At 41.7% G+C, this 15,492-nt stretch overlaps 2 protein-coding genes across 6 annotated transcripts in view; one reads left to right on the top strand and one right to left on the bottom strand.

The window, feature by feature from the left end:
- ppfia4 (PTPRF interacting protein alpha 4) overlaps positions 1 to 3,343 on the top strand; it is a 76,224-nt gene extending 72,881 nt beyond the window's left edge. For 4 of the 5 annotated variants that reach the window (XM_049584109.1, XM_049584137.1, XM_049584099.1 and 1 more), the window contains one exon: positions 1,786 to 3,343. In XM_049584109.1, coding sequence (XP_049440066.1) covers positions 1,786 to 1,829 — 44 coding nt within the window. In that variant the 3' untranslated portion in view covers positions 1,830 to 3,343. The remainder of the gene's footprint in view (positions 1 to 1,785) is intronic. The other variant, XM_049584117.1, reaches the window with a different exon arrangement.
- Positions 3,344 to 5,482: 2,139 nt separating this feature from the next.
- myog (myogenin) lies at positions 5,483 to 7,845 on the bottom strand. The gene is made up of 3 exons (XM_049589220.1): positions 7,144 to 7,845; positions 6,430 to 6,529; positions 5,483 to 6,345 (listed from the first exon to the last, which is right to left on the bottom strand). Exons 1-3 carry the CDS (start codon positions 7,675 to 7,677, stop codon positions 6,227 to 6,229), a joined length of 753 nt encoding a protein of 250 aa, XP_049445177.1. The 5' UTR covers positions 7,678 to 7,845; the 3' UTR covers positions 5,483 to 6,226.
- Between the last annotated feature and the right edge of the window lie 7,647 nt (positions 7,846 to 15,492).

The following is a 15,492-nucleotide window of genomic DNA, read 5'->3' as shown; positions in this document are numbered from 1 at the left end:
CAGTACCGGGCGTATGAATGATAACCTCTTCTTCTTCGAATCATTAATTTACGCAACCGCAATTTGTACAATGGTAATGGTGTGATTATACAGGATATAGTTCTACTGAAAGTCTATACATGATGATACTGAATTATTGCTCAGGTTTTGGTTCATTGATTCCACAATTAGTGGAAAAGTGTTAGAAGGGACCTATTATGCTCATTTCCAGGTTTATACTTGCATTCAGGCTTTTCACCAGAACATATTTAAAACACACCTTTATTTTCCTCATACTGTCTGTACTGGAACACCTGAACCCAGGCCGCTGATCAACAGCCCTGTACATGGGGCGCCTGCTCTATCCACTAAGCCACTGACACCCCCTACCATACACTGTTTAGCTGCTATTGAGAGTTTAGCTTCAAAACACAACTAGACATGTTGCAGCAGGAATATGATACGAAATTAACAACATTAGCAACCTTGATTACATGTTTTCCTGGTGTTAGCATGTAGCCACATGTAGCAGTGTATTGCCCCTTTCTCACTCCAAAAAAACCCCAATAATACCTGCTTTTTAATGCAATGGGAAAGGGTTTAATCAGCACTCACACCGAGGTCAAATACCACAGCAATGGTCATAGGTATTTATCACCTCAGACTCCAATTGGCACTGATGGGAACAAAAGACCTGGGTGACTGCGCTAATTTTAGTTCCTTGACCAGTGAGATGCAATGATGCACCACCACAAAATACCGTCCACCTCTGTCTAAGCAGCGCTAAAACTAAAATCGATCCAAATGAGTCTGCACTGAGTTTAAGAGAGACTTAATAAATTAGAGATATATTAAAAGGAGTAACCACCTTAACATTTTCACTGATCTCTATGCTCCTCTCTACTGTTTATTGATGTGGCCCATCCATGACGTTGACGTGACACATTCAAGAACACACCCACACACGCAAGGAAAAGGCGTACTCCTCTGCTGTAGAGCTGTATACACTGCACTGTCCTACTGGCAATGGTAAAGGAGTCTATAGCCTATTTTTAGCTTGTTTGCCGAATTTAAAAAACACGCTTACATGTGCTAATTTTGGTGGAAAGGGGGTACAAGTGATTTAAACACTTGCACTGGCATCTCTAGAGTAGATGACCATATAAAGAAATCTGTTATAGGGGTGACCTCTAGCTCACTTTGTTGAGTGTGTGCCTCATATAGGCTGAGTCCTTTGCAGTGGCCCGGTTTCGTTTCCAACTGCCAGCCCGTTGCTGTATGTCATCCCCCCTTCTCTCTCATGTGTTTCCTGTTTCTCTTAAGCTATCCTATCAATAAAGGCAAAAAACACCCAAAAAATAATCTAAAAAAAAGAAATAAAGAGTAGCGTATTCAGAGCAGTCTGAAGCCTGAGGTTTTTACATTTTTTTTAAAAACTTTGGCCATGTTTAATATGAACAGCCAACATTGTAACATCATACAAATGACAGAAAACAAGGGGAAAAAAAGCATAATGGGTCCCCATTAATATGGTTTAAAATGTTATTGTGTAGAGTGTCTTCTATCCTGCGATAAAATGATATTGATTTTTGCTGTGAGAGTGGTTTCATTTGAAAATATTAGGGTTGTTTTTTTGGGGGGGGGGGGGGGGGGGTTGGCATTTATGGGCTTCTACCACAGTCATGTTGTGATTTAGATATCTGCTTGTATTGTGCATGTTAGGGTTAGACATGTATTGTACATGTCAAAGCAAAACATTTCTCTTACATCCTCTCTCACTTTCCTCCCCTTTTTTCTCACCTTCAGTGCATTCTCATTACCTATACGGACACATGCTTGCGGCCTTTTGAGAGTGATATGCCAAATCTGGAGAGGGCAGTCCTGGGTGCCACTGGGGAGGGGTCTTCACCCCTTCGTTGCCCGGCCTCGCCTCCCACCTTTCACCTCTCACCTCTCCTACGGACACGTGCAATACAGAGGCCAACTCTGACCTTTGAACTCTTGAGAGTGCTCATTGGCTGCGCTCGCTGCTGTAAAGGAGACTCATCCCTGTCTCTCCCAGTTTACCCCAGTGCTCCCAGTAGCCTTGTTGTTGTGATGTTGTGCTCCCGCTCCCCTGGTCTCAGCTGTGGGTTCTTGTCCTGGTTCTAATCTCTCAACATGGCCAAGTCCAAACCAATCGTCCTGTGTCGTCGCTTCCTGAGCAACAAGAGAGTTGGTTAGTGTAGAAAAGATTTAAAGGGGTGGTGACACATCGTTGATTTGGACTTGGGAATGATGAATACTTGTATAAATGGCAGATCCCACTGCACATTGCCCCTCTACCGGTTATGCAAGGTATTACTCATTTATCGTCTCTGTACATAAAATGGATGACTTATGTTTTTTATAGAAATATTATATATATAAATATATATATATTGGAAATATATATGGAAAATAATATAATATTGCTGTATGAAACCCAATGCCCTGTATTCGATAGTGACTGTTCTCTCTCTCTTTCTCTTTCTTTCTCTTTCTCTCCGTGTTGGACCTTTGTGTGTCTTTTGCTGTATGCTGTAAGTGTGTGAATCGTTAGTGGGAGGGTCTCACTAAGAAGGGGGTGCGTTTCTACAAGGACTCTTCACAGGTTCATGGGTCCAATTTCAGACTTCTCTCTTTGCCTCTTCTCCTGTTCTTTCCTTTTCCCTCCTCCTTCTCCTCCTCTTTTGACACTATGTAGCTGTTACCTCTCCTCTTTTTCGCCTCTCTCGCCTTCAGTATGACACTATGTAGCCTAGACTAGAGAGAATCCTTTAATATGAAGAGTGTGTTTGTGTGTGTGTGCGTGTGTGTGAGTTTGTGAACGAGTCTCTCTGCTCAAGACTTGTAGAGAAATTGTGCGTGAAAGGCCGACCCCAGCCGTGTGACCATGACTTTTCTCTGTGGATGGGTAGTGTGAACACTGTAGCTCCTCCTCTCTGTTGATTCCTTACTTTCTCTCAAATCAAACTGTAAACTGCTGCTCAACATCAGCCAATGATACACACGTAAAACTGCTCAAAGTGACGGACTCGTCTTATCCCGTCCCGTCACCTCCCGTTTAGTTGCCATGGAGATGTGCCAGTGAGCAGTCAGTACTCTTGGCTGACCAACTCCTCATCCAATGAGAACACAGCATATGAACCAGTGAAGTGCTGGATGGGTGTACAATCTTTTATTTTGTTTTTTTTATTTCAGAGTTTTTCCAAGGTGTCTAAAAGGTGTAATGTGCTATGTGGCAGCTATGAGTACTGTGTCTTTATTCCAGGTGTGAAACAATGCTGACAAATCAAGATTTTATTATTTGGCTATTTAAAAAAAGTGAACTGTATTTATGACACTATATAGACATGAGTAAAGCTGTTTTTTAAAGATTTGGGGTCCGTGTTTGTGTTCCTTTTGAGGGTATCATATCAAAGTATCTCATCGGTAGTTAAAGGGAAATTTCGGTTTATTTCAACCTGTCTCCTATCGTCCTAAATTTGGTTCAAGTGACTAGTGACATACAGATAATAGTTAGCATGTTAGCCGTTAGCCTAGATACGGCCGTAGCGTCAGACCTGTTAAAACGTAAGTGAACAGACATCCCTTCAAGTGCAAAGTTAGTCCACTAAACAAGCTTTTTTTCCACAAAGACCGCCTCATATCGTTAGGATAAATGTCAGAGAACATATAGAAAACGACACGTAAACGTGTTGTCTTACCTTACCGGTGTGCTGCCATGTTTGTTTATCACTCTAGCTCTGCTTTCCAAAGCGCAGCCAAAATATATCTTGCCAGCTCTAGATAAAGCCCAGCTGGATATTAACATTACTCCAAGTGGAGGTGTCTCGTCCTCGGTCACATCCAGACCTTGAAAATAAGGCTGCAACCGGTCCCATTCCTTGCAACAGAGGCATTCCTCTTCTGTGGGCACAGCATTCACAGGTACACCACCAATCTCCAGAGCTATGCAGCCATGCAGCAGCCATTCCTCCTCTCTTGTCCTCTAACGTTACCTGTTGCGCCTCTCTCTCTCCTCTTCGTCCTCCGTCCAGGCGACCGTCTGGTTCTGCCTTCCCGCTGTTGCTGCTTGTTCAGGCCATAGGTTCAGGCACGCTATGAGATCGTTGCTTGTTCTCGCGATATTTCGGCCGCGCTTTGGAAAGCAGAGCTAAATTGTAAACAAACATGGCAGCACACCGGTAAGGTAAGACAACATGTTTACATGTCGTTTTCTATATGTTCTCTGACATTAATCCTAATGATATGAGGCGGTCTTTGTGGGAAAAAAAAGCTTGTTTAGTGGACTAACTTTGCACTTGAAGGGATGCCCGTTCACTTACGTTTTAACAGGTCTGACACTATACACTACGCTGTATCTAGGCTAACGGCTAACATGCTAACTATTATTTGTATGTCACTAGTCACTTGAACCAAATTTAGGATGATAGGAGACGGGTTGAAATGACATGATGCCAGCAGTGTTAGAGAATCCTCAAGTCTGATTCATTGTTTTCGTGACTCTTGCAAATGCCATTAGGAGCACTATGAAGAGGCAGAGGAGCATGATTTTTCTCACAGATCATCTGCCTCATATACTACTGTCAGGATACCAGAGGTGGGACCATGTCATTGTTTGCAAGTCCCAAGTCCTAAACTTTGCGTTCCCAGACCCAAACAAGTCATAATGCACTCCTCATTAAATGTAATGTCAGTGTTAAACTTACAAAAATCATTAATGCTCTCTGATATTTGCATTTATTTGTTAAAACAAGTTTCTTAAAAGGTTAATTAGTTGTTAAGCTAATGTTAGCTAAGCTTTAGCTCGCTAACCATGCTAGTATTAGCCTTAGATTATTGTTCTTTTTACAACTTCAAATGTCGAATTAAGTTGGAAGTTGTTGCATCTTTATCTGTAATATCTGACCCACATGTTTTGCATACTGCAATCTGTAGTTTTTTTATGTAAGCGCAATTATCTTTTCTAGAATTTTTTTCCAAATGGCGCTCAATAGAGCACTGTTAGTTCATCATGGTTCTCTCCTGCAACTTAAGTGGATGCCGTCGGATTGGTTCAAACAAAGTGGACCATCCTGGGAATTCAGCAATGACTTGTTGGAAATGGGTAGCAGTAATGTTAGTTGATTCAGGGAATAAGGGGAAATAAATTGTTTTGTGTTACACTTTTTAATGACATAGCCTATTTTTTTTCTTAATCTGTGTCCTGGGGCAAAGTATCAAGTATCAAGTCAAAAGGCTCAAGTCCAAGTGAAGTCAGGAGTCACTGGTGTTTAAGTCGGAGTTGAGTTTCAAGTCTTTTTATATTTTGTCAAGTTGAGTCTAAAGTCATCAAATTTGTGATTCAAGTCCAAGTCATGTGACTCGAGTCCAAATCTCTATATGCTATAGTGACAGTTAAAAAACAGGGGGAAAAAAGTTTTTGTCACATTTGCAAAAAAGTTACCTACTGTAGCTTCAAAGACAATGACAAACAATGTATTGAAAATGGTCTTTAATGCAAGAATTGGACGGAAAATATCACTTTTCAGAACATCTACAAATACACAACAATCTTAGTTATAAAAGTCAAAAATAAGTTAGCAAAAAATAAAAAATAAAATGGCAAAACCACTCTGTAGAAAAAGGGAACGTATTTACATCACTAGCATTCATAACCAGTTTAAATTAAGCAGATCTTGGTCAAAACTGCCATGGTACATATTGGCCCCACAAATAAACTCATGTTTTTTTTAAGCATAAAAACACACACAAAAAGAATGAAAGATCAGGGAAAGGTTTCGAAAAAGAGGAAACTTAAATTAAGTAAGGAGAAAACCAGGCTTTATCATTCCTCTGTGGCTCTGTCAGACTGAAGGGAAGCCTAACAGAGATCCACTCTAGTAACTAGGTGTCGGGTTCATGCAGTAAAGTCCTTGAATCTCTAGTTAGACTAAGCTCCTGTGGCTCTGGCAGACACCTCTGGACCGCGGGATAAGGCAGAGAATAAAGGGAATAAGGCCTCATTGTGAACGGGAGGAATTCAGTTTGACTAGCGGACCCATCAAACAACAGAGTTATAATTCAAATAAATCACTATTTTAAATTTTTAGAATAAGACACTAACATCAGTAGAGCTGAGAAATAAATTAAATTGGACCAGTTATCAGCCTGCTTTGCCAATTGTCATTTTCCTTTTTGTCTGTGGCTCTCTGTGCACCTATGGGTCCGCTGTGTGGAGGGTCTACTTGGGAATGTCCACAGGAAAGGCCACAGCTCCGCCTGCTGTAGAGATGCCCTCCACGATGGAGGTCAGGGCACGCATGTTCCCCTGCTCTGGAGAGTCAGCAGCACTTAGGAGATCTGCAAAGAGACCCAGTCACACGTTGAGTATCTGTGCGAAGGATCTTTTTGTGCCATCGAATAAGACTTATGAACCGTACTCACCCTCACTGCTGTAGCTCTGTGTGCACTGCTCCGGAGTGCTGCTCCACTCTGGGCTACTGCAGCAGGTGCTGCCTGAACTGGGCTCACTTGACGACGACACCTGTTACCATGGAGATGCACACACAGAAGTTGCTGTCAGTCACACTGTGTTATGACACGGCACACCCCGTCCCTCACAGAAACACAGCACATAGTACAGTGTGGTGCAATACCCAAAAACACACCAACACCAATACATTTTTTAATCCCACACAGACACAAGATGAACAAGAGGAGCAAGACTTTCCCATCAGAAAATACAGCTGAATATCAAACAATATCAAACCATCTGACAGTTGTTGTCGGATTGATATATTTCAGCACCTGTCCGATCAGTTTGCTATCGTCTCTTTGAACCTTCAAATAAGCTTTCTATTGTCTGACACATTACAACTGAACACTGGACTATATTTTTTAAAAAAAAAGAAGTGTATTGATTCGATCTGTGCCTAAATACATAGATGGATACAGTCACCCCAGTTGAAACCTCAAACAGTGATTGATTATAGAGCAGGCTTTAAGGCGTATCAGATCTTCAAAGTCACACATCATCAAGAACTTTTTTACTTTGACCATTTTTCCAGATTCACCTACTTCATGTATCTCCTTCTCTACTTCTCATCATCTGCTTCTCTGACCTTCTGCTTCTACTCATCCCTCCTCTGTCCTACTCACTCTGGGTTGGGTCGGGCTGGGTCGGTAGTGCAGTCCCTGCTGTCCCGTCTCAGTGTCCTGCTGGTTGAGGGAAGACACCAGGGCCTGCAGCCTTTCGATATACTGGATGGCGCTCCGCAAGATCTCCACCTTGGGCAGCCTCTGGTTTGGGTTCATCAAGGTGCTCCTCTTCAGAGCATCAAAGGCCTCGTTCACCTTCTTCAGACGCCTCTTCTCCCTCATCGTGGCCGCTCTCCGACGGTCCATGGTAACCGTCTTCCTTTTGCACAGCTTACAGGCCCAGGGCAGGCACTGACCTGGGCAGTGGGGCTCGGAGTGAGGCGACAGGCTGGATGGAGAGGGTTTGTCCTCAGTTCCTGTCACCCCAACTCCAACGCCCCCAGACAGACTCCCACATAAGCCCATCATGGAGTTCCTATCCTGGTAGGTGGATTGGTCGTACCCCCCGGGCAGGCGAGAGGGGAAGTAGCTGTCCCCTCCTTCATAGAAGCGCTGGTCAGGGAAGAAGTAAGGGTTGGTCTCGAAAAGCTCCATGCTGGACGACGCCGTGGTCTGAAAGGGGACAAAGGTTCCTGCTTCCCCTGGAACTGCTCTACTGAATGTGGTGTTCGGTCCTGCGCCTGGAGCGTGTGTGTCAGAGTGTACGTGTGTGCGGCTGTCTTCGTCCCCTGGTCTGAGTTTGTGATGAGTGGAAGACGTGTGGAGAACAACTGGTGTGGAGCAACTGTAGGCTGGCATTTAAACCCCTCTGCCTGCTGCAGGATCACAGGGTTAAATTTAGCACGAGCCCCCAGAAACCTGACACGACGTTTAGCTGTTGCTGCACATCTACACTTCACATCTTTGTTGGGTCCTGCTCTCTGGGGCTTTGGTGTGTGTGTGTGTGTGTGTGTGTGTGTGTGCGCGCACGTGTGTGTGTGTGGTTAAGAGGCCAGGATATGATCAAGTTGCCGTGGAAATGGGAGCGATAACCTGGGATCAAAGATGTCCGTCTTAATGAGCTAATCCCAGACTCGCGTCTCCCTCCATGACACCATACATAAAGTCCCCTGGCATGAGGGTGGAGGAGGGGACAGTAGGGACAGTCTGGAGACAGCTGTCACTTCTAGTAGGAGCCAATGATAAGCAATGACAAGAAGTTGTTTGACTCCTAGTTCTAGATGGGAAAGGGAATGAGGCCAGAGATTGTTGTTTACTCAAAACTAGGTCACAGATAAACACTCATACCTTGTTGTGACTGACGGTTCAGAAAGATCAACCAGGTCAATACTAAATATGTAAAAGCGTAGGTGACATAAAAGCTCGTGCCATTGTTGGGTCTTGGTTTTATGTAACCACATTCATATCTACTGACTTCCCTTCTAAGATGATTGCACAGGATGATGAAAGTGACCTTTTGAGCTATACTGGACTCACAGTCAGACAAGCCCACGCAGGAATGGACAGATTTAAGTACAGTAAATCGAGAAGCAAGTTGACACCCGCTCCCGTTACTCTCAGAAATCGAGGGGCAATAATGACATGGCCACGCAGAGGTGTGGCCTTCGTTGTTCTGACCTCTTCCAGTTAGTCGCAGTGTTAGCCTAGCCACTGGGTGCTAATCCTTCCAGGACATGTCTCGCTGAATAGCTCACCAGTTAATTCGGACTGGCTTCCGATAACATGGACAAACAGCCAAAACACACACTTCTGTCAGAGGAGAGGTGGCCTGGAATGACGGGCATAGTGAGAGATGTGTTACATCCCTGTGTGTCCTATATCATCACCAGAGGTTTATCGCAGTAATATACACATACAGGCAGGAAATGTTTGCTGGAGATGGAGAACTGATCTGTTTTGTGGCCACAGTGCATGATATGGTGTCTGGTGCATACTTCTGCCAACGACACATCAAGTCAAGCCTGTCATCTTTCCAACAACAATTGCTAAAAACAATCTTTAAAATATTTCATCATAGCACCACAGGTTTATATTTACTCTTACAATTATGTTTCTCATAATGAGTAGTGCCCCAAAACTGACAAAAGGCACTAACAGATTTATTAGATGTGTCAAAAAATATAAGTAAATTGCATTACAACAAATACTGGTGAAGTAAATAATAATAATAAATAGTGTTAAAATTGAATGGAACCAGTTGCTAAAATAAGTTAAATAAACTTTGTTTATTTAGCTCCTTTATTTATCTGTCAGTATCTATCTTTCTCACATTTCTGTACTTTTTCACAGGATTCCCAAACTTCCTTATGCACATTGACATGAACACAGCCTAGAGAGGAACTGAGAGAACTGACGACAGCTAATTTACCAGCAAACTCAGAAAGCCAACACACTGAGCACCAGCTTTTACAGTCAGGGGTGGAGAACGGGCCCCTTGGCACAGATTATGCAAAAGGCTACCACCACGCAAGACATACAGACTTGGTGGTGGTTTTGCATCTGTTTTTCTAGTTTTGTGTCTTTTTGTGATTGTACTGTGTCTTTTTAGGTCATTTTGTGTCTCTTTGTAGTTATTTTGTGTGTCTTTGTGGTCGTTTTGTTTCTCTCTATTGTCATTTTGTTTCTCCTTGTTTACATTTTGTGTCTCTTTATTGTCATTTTTGTGTCTTTGTGGTTGTTTGGTGTCTCTTTGTAGTTACTTTGTGTATCTTTATGGTTGTTTTGTGCCTCTTTGTTGTCATTTTTGTGTCTTGGTGGTTGTTTGGGGTCTCTTTGTAGTTATTGTGTGTGTCTTTGTGGTTGTTTTGTGTCTTTTTAGGTCATTTTGTGTCCCTCTGTAGTCAATTAGTTTCTCTTTTTAGATAATTTTGTGTCTCACTGTGGTTATTTTGCACCTTTTTGTAGTTATTTTGTGTCTCTGTAGGTCACCTTATGTCTCTATGTGGTTGCTTTGTGCCTTTTTGTTGTCATTTTGTGTTTCTTTGTGCTTGTTTTGCCACTTTTTGTAGTTATTTTGTGTCTCTGTAGCTCCTTTGTATCTCTTTGTGGTCTTTTTGTCTCTCTTTGTGTCTCTTTGTGGTCATTTTGTGTCTTGGTGGTTGTTTGGGTCTCTTTGTAGTTATTGTGTGTGTCATTGTGGTTGTTTTGTGTCTTTTTAGGTCATTTTGTGTCTCTCTGTAGTCAATTAGTTTCTCTTTTTAGATAATTTTGTGTCTCACTGTGGTTATTTTGCACCTTTTTGTAGTTATTTTGTGTCTCTGTAGGTCACCTTATGCATCTATGTGGTTGCTTTGTGCCTCTTTGTTGTCATGTTGTGTCTCTTTGTGGTTGTTTTGTGTCTCTTTATTGTCATTGTGGTGTCACTGTGGTGACTGTGTCTCTATGTGGTCTTTTTGTTTCTCTTTGTTGTCATTTTGTGTCTCTTTGTGCTTGTTTTGCCACTTTTTGTAGTTATTTTGTGTGTCTGCAGCTCCTTTGTCTCTCTTTGTGTCTCTTTGTGGTCATTTTGTGTCTCTTTGTGGTCATCTTGTATCTCTTTGTGGTCTTTCTGTATCTCTTTGTGGTCTTTTTGTGTCTCTTCGTGGTCTTTTTGAGCAGGTGAAGGCCAGGGAGGTCCCTGACACTTTGGGCCCTGGACTTGTGCCCGGTAGGCCTGTGCAGTAATCTATCCATGTTTACAGCTGGCCACCTAGGCACAGCTGTTGTTATAAAACTACCAGTGCCAATGCAGATAATAAATAGTGTGGGCAATGCAGATAATAAATAGTGTGGGAAGCTTTAATGTTAATTGTCCACATACTGTTTACTGCTGTGGCATCAACAAACTCTTGTTACAGCATTAAAACAATTTAGCTGGCAAGCTAACACTAACAAAGTTTCATCTTCTCAGCAACTAGCTGCCAGCACAGTGCACAGTTTATTTAGTACAGCACCTTTCACAGAGCAAGATCACAAAGTGCTTCACACAATAAGCACTTATTAAGAGTAAACTAGTGCTTTAATAAAGGCAGGTGTGCAAGAGGCCTAAATATATGTAAAAGCACTCAAAAAGTGGGTAAATACACACCATGTTGTCTGCTACAGGTGCCTAATTTGAGGGATTAGGCTGGAGGTCATTTGCAAGAAAAAGTCATGACTACACTTGTTACATTACCTATTATCCCATCCTGTACTTACATATACTTATTTCAGTACTTTATTTATTCTGTTTCTTAATTTGAGGGCATTAACAATGAAGTTACTTTCACAGTCTAAACAGAATTGATGTGTTGTGGTGAGTGAAAGTATCCTGCTCAGTGTAAGATGAAATAACTCGCTGATACAGACAGAGGAAGCCTCTGGGACTGGATGCCAGGCAGCGGTCTGGCAGGACTGGCTGGTGGCTCGTGGTCTATAGTCTACAGTCCTAGGCTTTGGGCTCGGGGTTTGGGTTTGGGGTTGAGGCAGAGTGCAGAGACGAGGCTTGGCGCAGGGCTGCGGTGGGCTGTCAGGTTAGTCTGTGATGGATAGTCACTGATGGTGGAGCGAGTACAAAGACGCCTGTGTTGCTCTCAGGGGTACAGCAGGGAGGGGGTCTGCAGTGTGTCAGAGTCACTCATAACCCTCTGTCATCGTAACCCATTGTCAGCAGAACCAGAGAACTCGTGTGTGTGTGTGTGTGTGTGTGTGTGTGTGTGTATCAGTATCAGGCACCCACTTGTGTCTTGTTTGAAGAACAAGTCCCCTCTCAGCATTTTCAAGTGAACACTTGAGATGCAGTAAACCAGAGATCAGGTGTTTATTTACTGTTTGCAGACACTGCTCATGTTTATCTTCCATCCCTAAATTCAGCTAACAAATCAAACGAGACTAACAAAATACAGATCAGATGAAACATTCACTCAAGTGACAGTTAGAATTACAACTACATTTGATCTGTCTTTATCTTTTTGAGACGTGTGCTGTATATCTGTTTGTACATGACCACCCACATATAAGAGGTAACACAAAATAAAGTATGTTTGAATATTTATAATTACATTTGATTTTATTCTAAAGAGCACATCTATTCATAGAACAAGTAAAGACCTCAGAGAAACCAAATAAGCAGCAATAAACCTTCAATGTGCTATTATTATTTACACTCCAAAAATATTTAGACTCAAAATCCCCTTTGTATGTGTGCACAAGTGTGTTTGGCTCTTCATGTGTGTGTGTGTGTGTGTGTTTATGTATGTGTGCTTGCATATCTATGAGTGTGTGTGTCTAACAGGGATTGCCCTGTCACTGGCAACACTGTTCCACTTCTCCTCAGTGACAAGCAGCAGCACATTGTGGGACAGCTGAGCAGGAGGCAGGGGGTAGGAGGGGGAGAGGGATCAATCCTCCTCACCCCAGGTTAGCCTCAAGATCATCACTGACCTGGAGAACTGTCATCTGAGCGCAGTCGGTAAATCTCAGATATGTAAGAGGAGAAAAACACAACAACAGTGACGGTGTGTTGATTAAAGGGGGATAAAGAAGGACCACAATCCAGTGAGATAAAATATGATACACTATAACCACAACATTAGACTACAGTCAGTGGAGTGTGTGTGTTTGGTGCTGCTTTTACAGGCCCTCGATTTTCTTGATGATAACCTGAGACATTTCCATTAAATAGCCATATGATTTGATACAATTTATAGGAAAGATAAGACAATGTTCTAAGACAGTTATTTGAGTTTGAGTTTTATTATAAGTTTTATTCATCCCCAAACTCATTTGCCACCAGAAACAATTAATATGTACAACAAAAGATATAGACAATACATTCGCAATACACGAAAAAATACAAAAGCAGCAAACAAATGGCATGATAAAAAGTCATTTGAGATATAATTTTTAGAGACCATATCTAAGTGTTCAATAGAAATCTGACTGCTTGAACAAAGGATCATTTCTAGTTTGATGGTTTTTCTCTTTACAACAGTGACCTTATGTCAGTCTAGGGTAAAGCCAATCGCTAAACCAGCCTTTCTGGTCATCTAATTGATCCTGTTTTTATCATCTTCCGTGATTCTGCCCCCCACAGCATGAAAGAGGACACAGCTAAGATTCCCTGATAACACAAAAAAAAAAAAAAAAAAACCCACGTAGAAACGTCTCGCTGATACCAGAGGACTCAAGCTTACTTGAAAAGAACAGTTTGACTGAGCCTTCTTGAATACAACATCAGTGTTGTTTTTCCAGTTTCCGTACACTAAAACTAAAACGGCAATTGCTGGAAAGTCTGCTAGATGTATTTAAACTTAAGTAAATACTTATTAAACATCTGAAACATTCATTATATGTGCTAATTGTATGCTTGCCGATATACAAATTTTACATTCATCTGTGTTCAGCAGTGTTTTACCATTGTGCACCAACAAATGAACTCTCTTAGGTTAGCTAGCATCTATCCATCCACCAGGCTCATGAGGGGCTTGAGCCTATCCCAGCTGATACTGAGCGAAAGGCTGGATACACCCTGGACAGGTCTCAGGACTAACACTGGGCTAGCTAGCTAGCTAGCTATTATTTGGAAGTAATTGGAAGTGTACCAATTGAACGCTTCCGTTTTCCCTTAACTTAGAACCAACCAGACATTGTCCTTCCCAGGCTCCTTTAATTCATTGTAATAAATTCAAGATCGGTTCCTTTCCAGCAAAAATTTTTGGTAACTTTTTGTAGTATTTTGCCTTAGAGATATATTTTTATAGAAGTCATTAGAGTGCCCACTACCTCTCCTGGTAGAGCAAGCACCCCACATACCAAGGGTGTGTCCTTGCTGCGGTGGCAGTGGGTTCGATTCAAACCCACTGCCCTTTGCTGCATGTTATCCCCCCTCTCTCACTCACTCACTTGTGCTGTATCTGTTCCATGAAATAAAGGCAAAGAGCCCCAAAGATATCATTAAAAAAATCGTTTCGTATTTTAAAATGTAATGCAATTAACTGAACTATTAAAGTTATTAATTATTATTATTAAAGTTTCTGTCAGCATACAAACCTCAGCCCGTCAGCCTCTATTCCATTACCAAAACAGTGGGTACCTTTTAATTATAGGATGAATAGAGTTGTGGTAGGAGCAACATGAACATTAGATACAGATTTTAAAGAATGTACTGTTAATATTAATAAATTAATTTAGTTTTATTTTGCCTTTATTTTAACAGGAAGTCCCATTAAGATCAAATTTCTCTTGTTCAAGTAAGACCTTGCCTAAGTCACAAAATATTAAAATACAACATAAATAGCATGACAAACAAAAACTTACAATAAAACAGATCACCACATTCTTTCTTATACCCTTCATTTCATCAATAAATATGAAAGTTTTTGATTTAAGATTTTTTTGCAGATTATTTCATGCCCAAGGAAAAAATGCAGTTTTCCCCATGCAGATCCATCAAAACATGGGGTACTTTGATAATCAACCACATATAGGAGTGTAGCTGATAACTGCCAGAGCTAAGCCAGAGAAGGGGACAGAGGTAAGATGGAAGTTTGTCCGTTTGTGGATAAAAATATACCAATGCTGTTGTCTGTGAGAAGTCAATGATGTCAAACCACCATATCATGAAGAATGAGTAAGGGACTAATGATGCATGGTGCACTGAATCAAGGCTCTGAAATGGAGGAGGCTACATGCATATACATCACTGTAATCAATAACAGACAGAAAAGTAGCTGCCACTTTTTTAAAAAATTGAAAGCATTATATTATATAGCCTATTTTTAAAATAAAAGCCAATATAAGGACAAGGGAAAGATAATGTGTCTATTTCATATTTAAACGTGTGTCTCCGCATTACTCCTGGTATGCATTGTTCTATTTGAAGTCTGGACTCATGCAACAATGTTCTGAACTGGTTAAGTGCCTTTCAGAGGGGACATGGTCACCATAGTGACAGCAACAGATGCCCGACTGTGTCGCCTCAGAGACTGTTTCCATGCTGTCGCCAGATAACTGCACGTCCATTACTGGACCCTTTCATATTAGTTTTTCATAAGACACAAAACAGAGCGCTCATCTTTAAGATTATGTAGAATTTAAACTGACTACACAGCATTAACTGTGAAAGATGACAAAGCATTTTACTTCTCATCAATGCAGTACCATGAAAATTCAATCCATCACCTCACTAATCTGAGGTAAATGAATGGAAGCCATCAGAGCTGATTACTACTCCATGATGCCTCACTAATTCTGTTGAGTAATCAACCTTACATAAGCTGTAGTGCTGTGGCGTTTGACTGATGCCTGAAGGTGATGTGACACTACTACGGCCCAGCTAATCATCGGGAGAATACTCCCATTCATTCCTGTTCAGAATGAAGTGCCCACACCTGTGTTTTCACAGGGCTCTGGAGGCCTGGAGAAAGCTTTCTAAATCAGGGGGGAAACAGT

The sequence above is a fragment of the Epinephelus fuscoguttatus genome, linkage group LG1, assembly GCF_011397635.1.
Source record: "Epinephelus fuscoguttatus linkage group LG1, E.fuscoguttatus.final_Chr_v1".
In the NCBI taxonomy this organism is placed as follows: Eukaryota; Metazoa; Chordata; class Actinopteri; order Perciformes; family Serranidae; genus Epinephelus; species Epinephelus fuscoguttatus.
The sequence above is the reverse complement of the archived record's forward strand: the minus strand, read 5'-3'. Positions and strand labels throughout refer to the sequence as shown.

Excerpts from the sequence above, each read along its gene's own strand:
- myog (XM_049589220.1), bottom strand. The coding sequence starts at position 7,677 with ATGGAGCTTTTCGAGACCAACCCTTACTTCTTCCCTGACCAGCGCTTC. Across the intron at positions 6,530-7,143 it reads CCAGCCCGACCCAACCCAGA|GTGTCGTCGTCAAGTGAGCC; the intron begins GTGAGTAGGACA and ends CCATGGTAACAG. Across the intron at positions 6,346-6,429 it reads ACAGAGCTACAGCAGTGAGG|ATCTCCTAAGTGCTGCTGAC; the intron begins GTGAGTACGGTT and ends GTCTCTTTGCAG.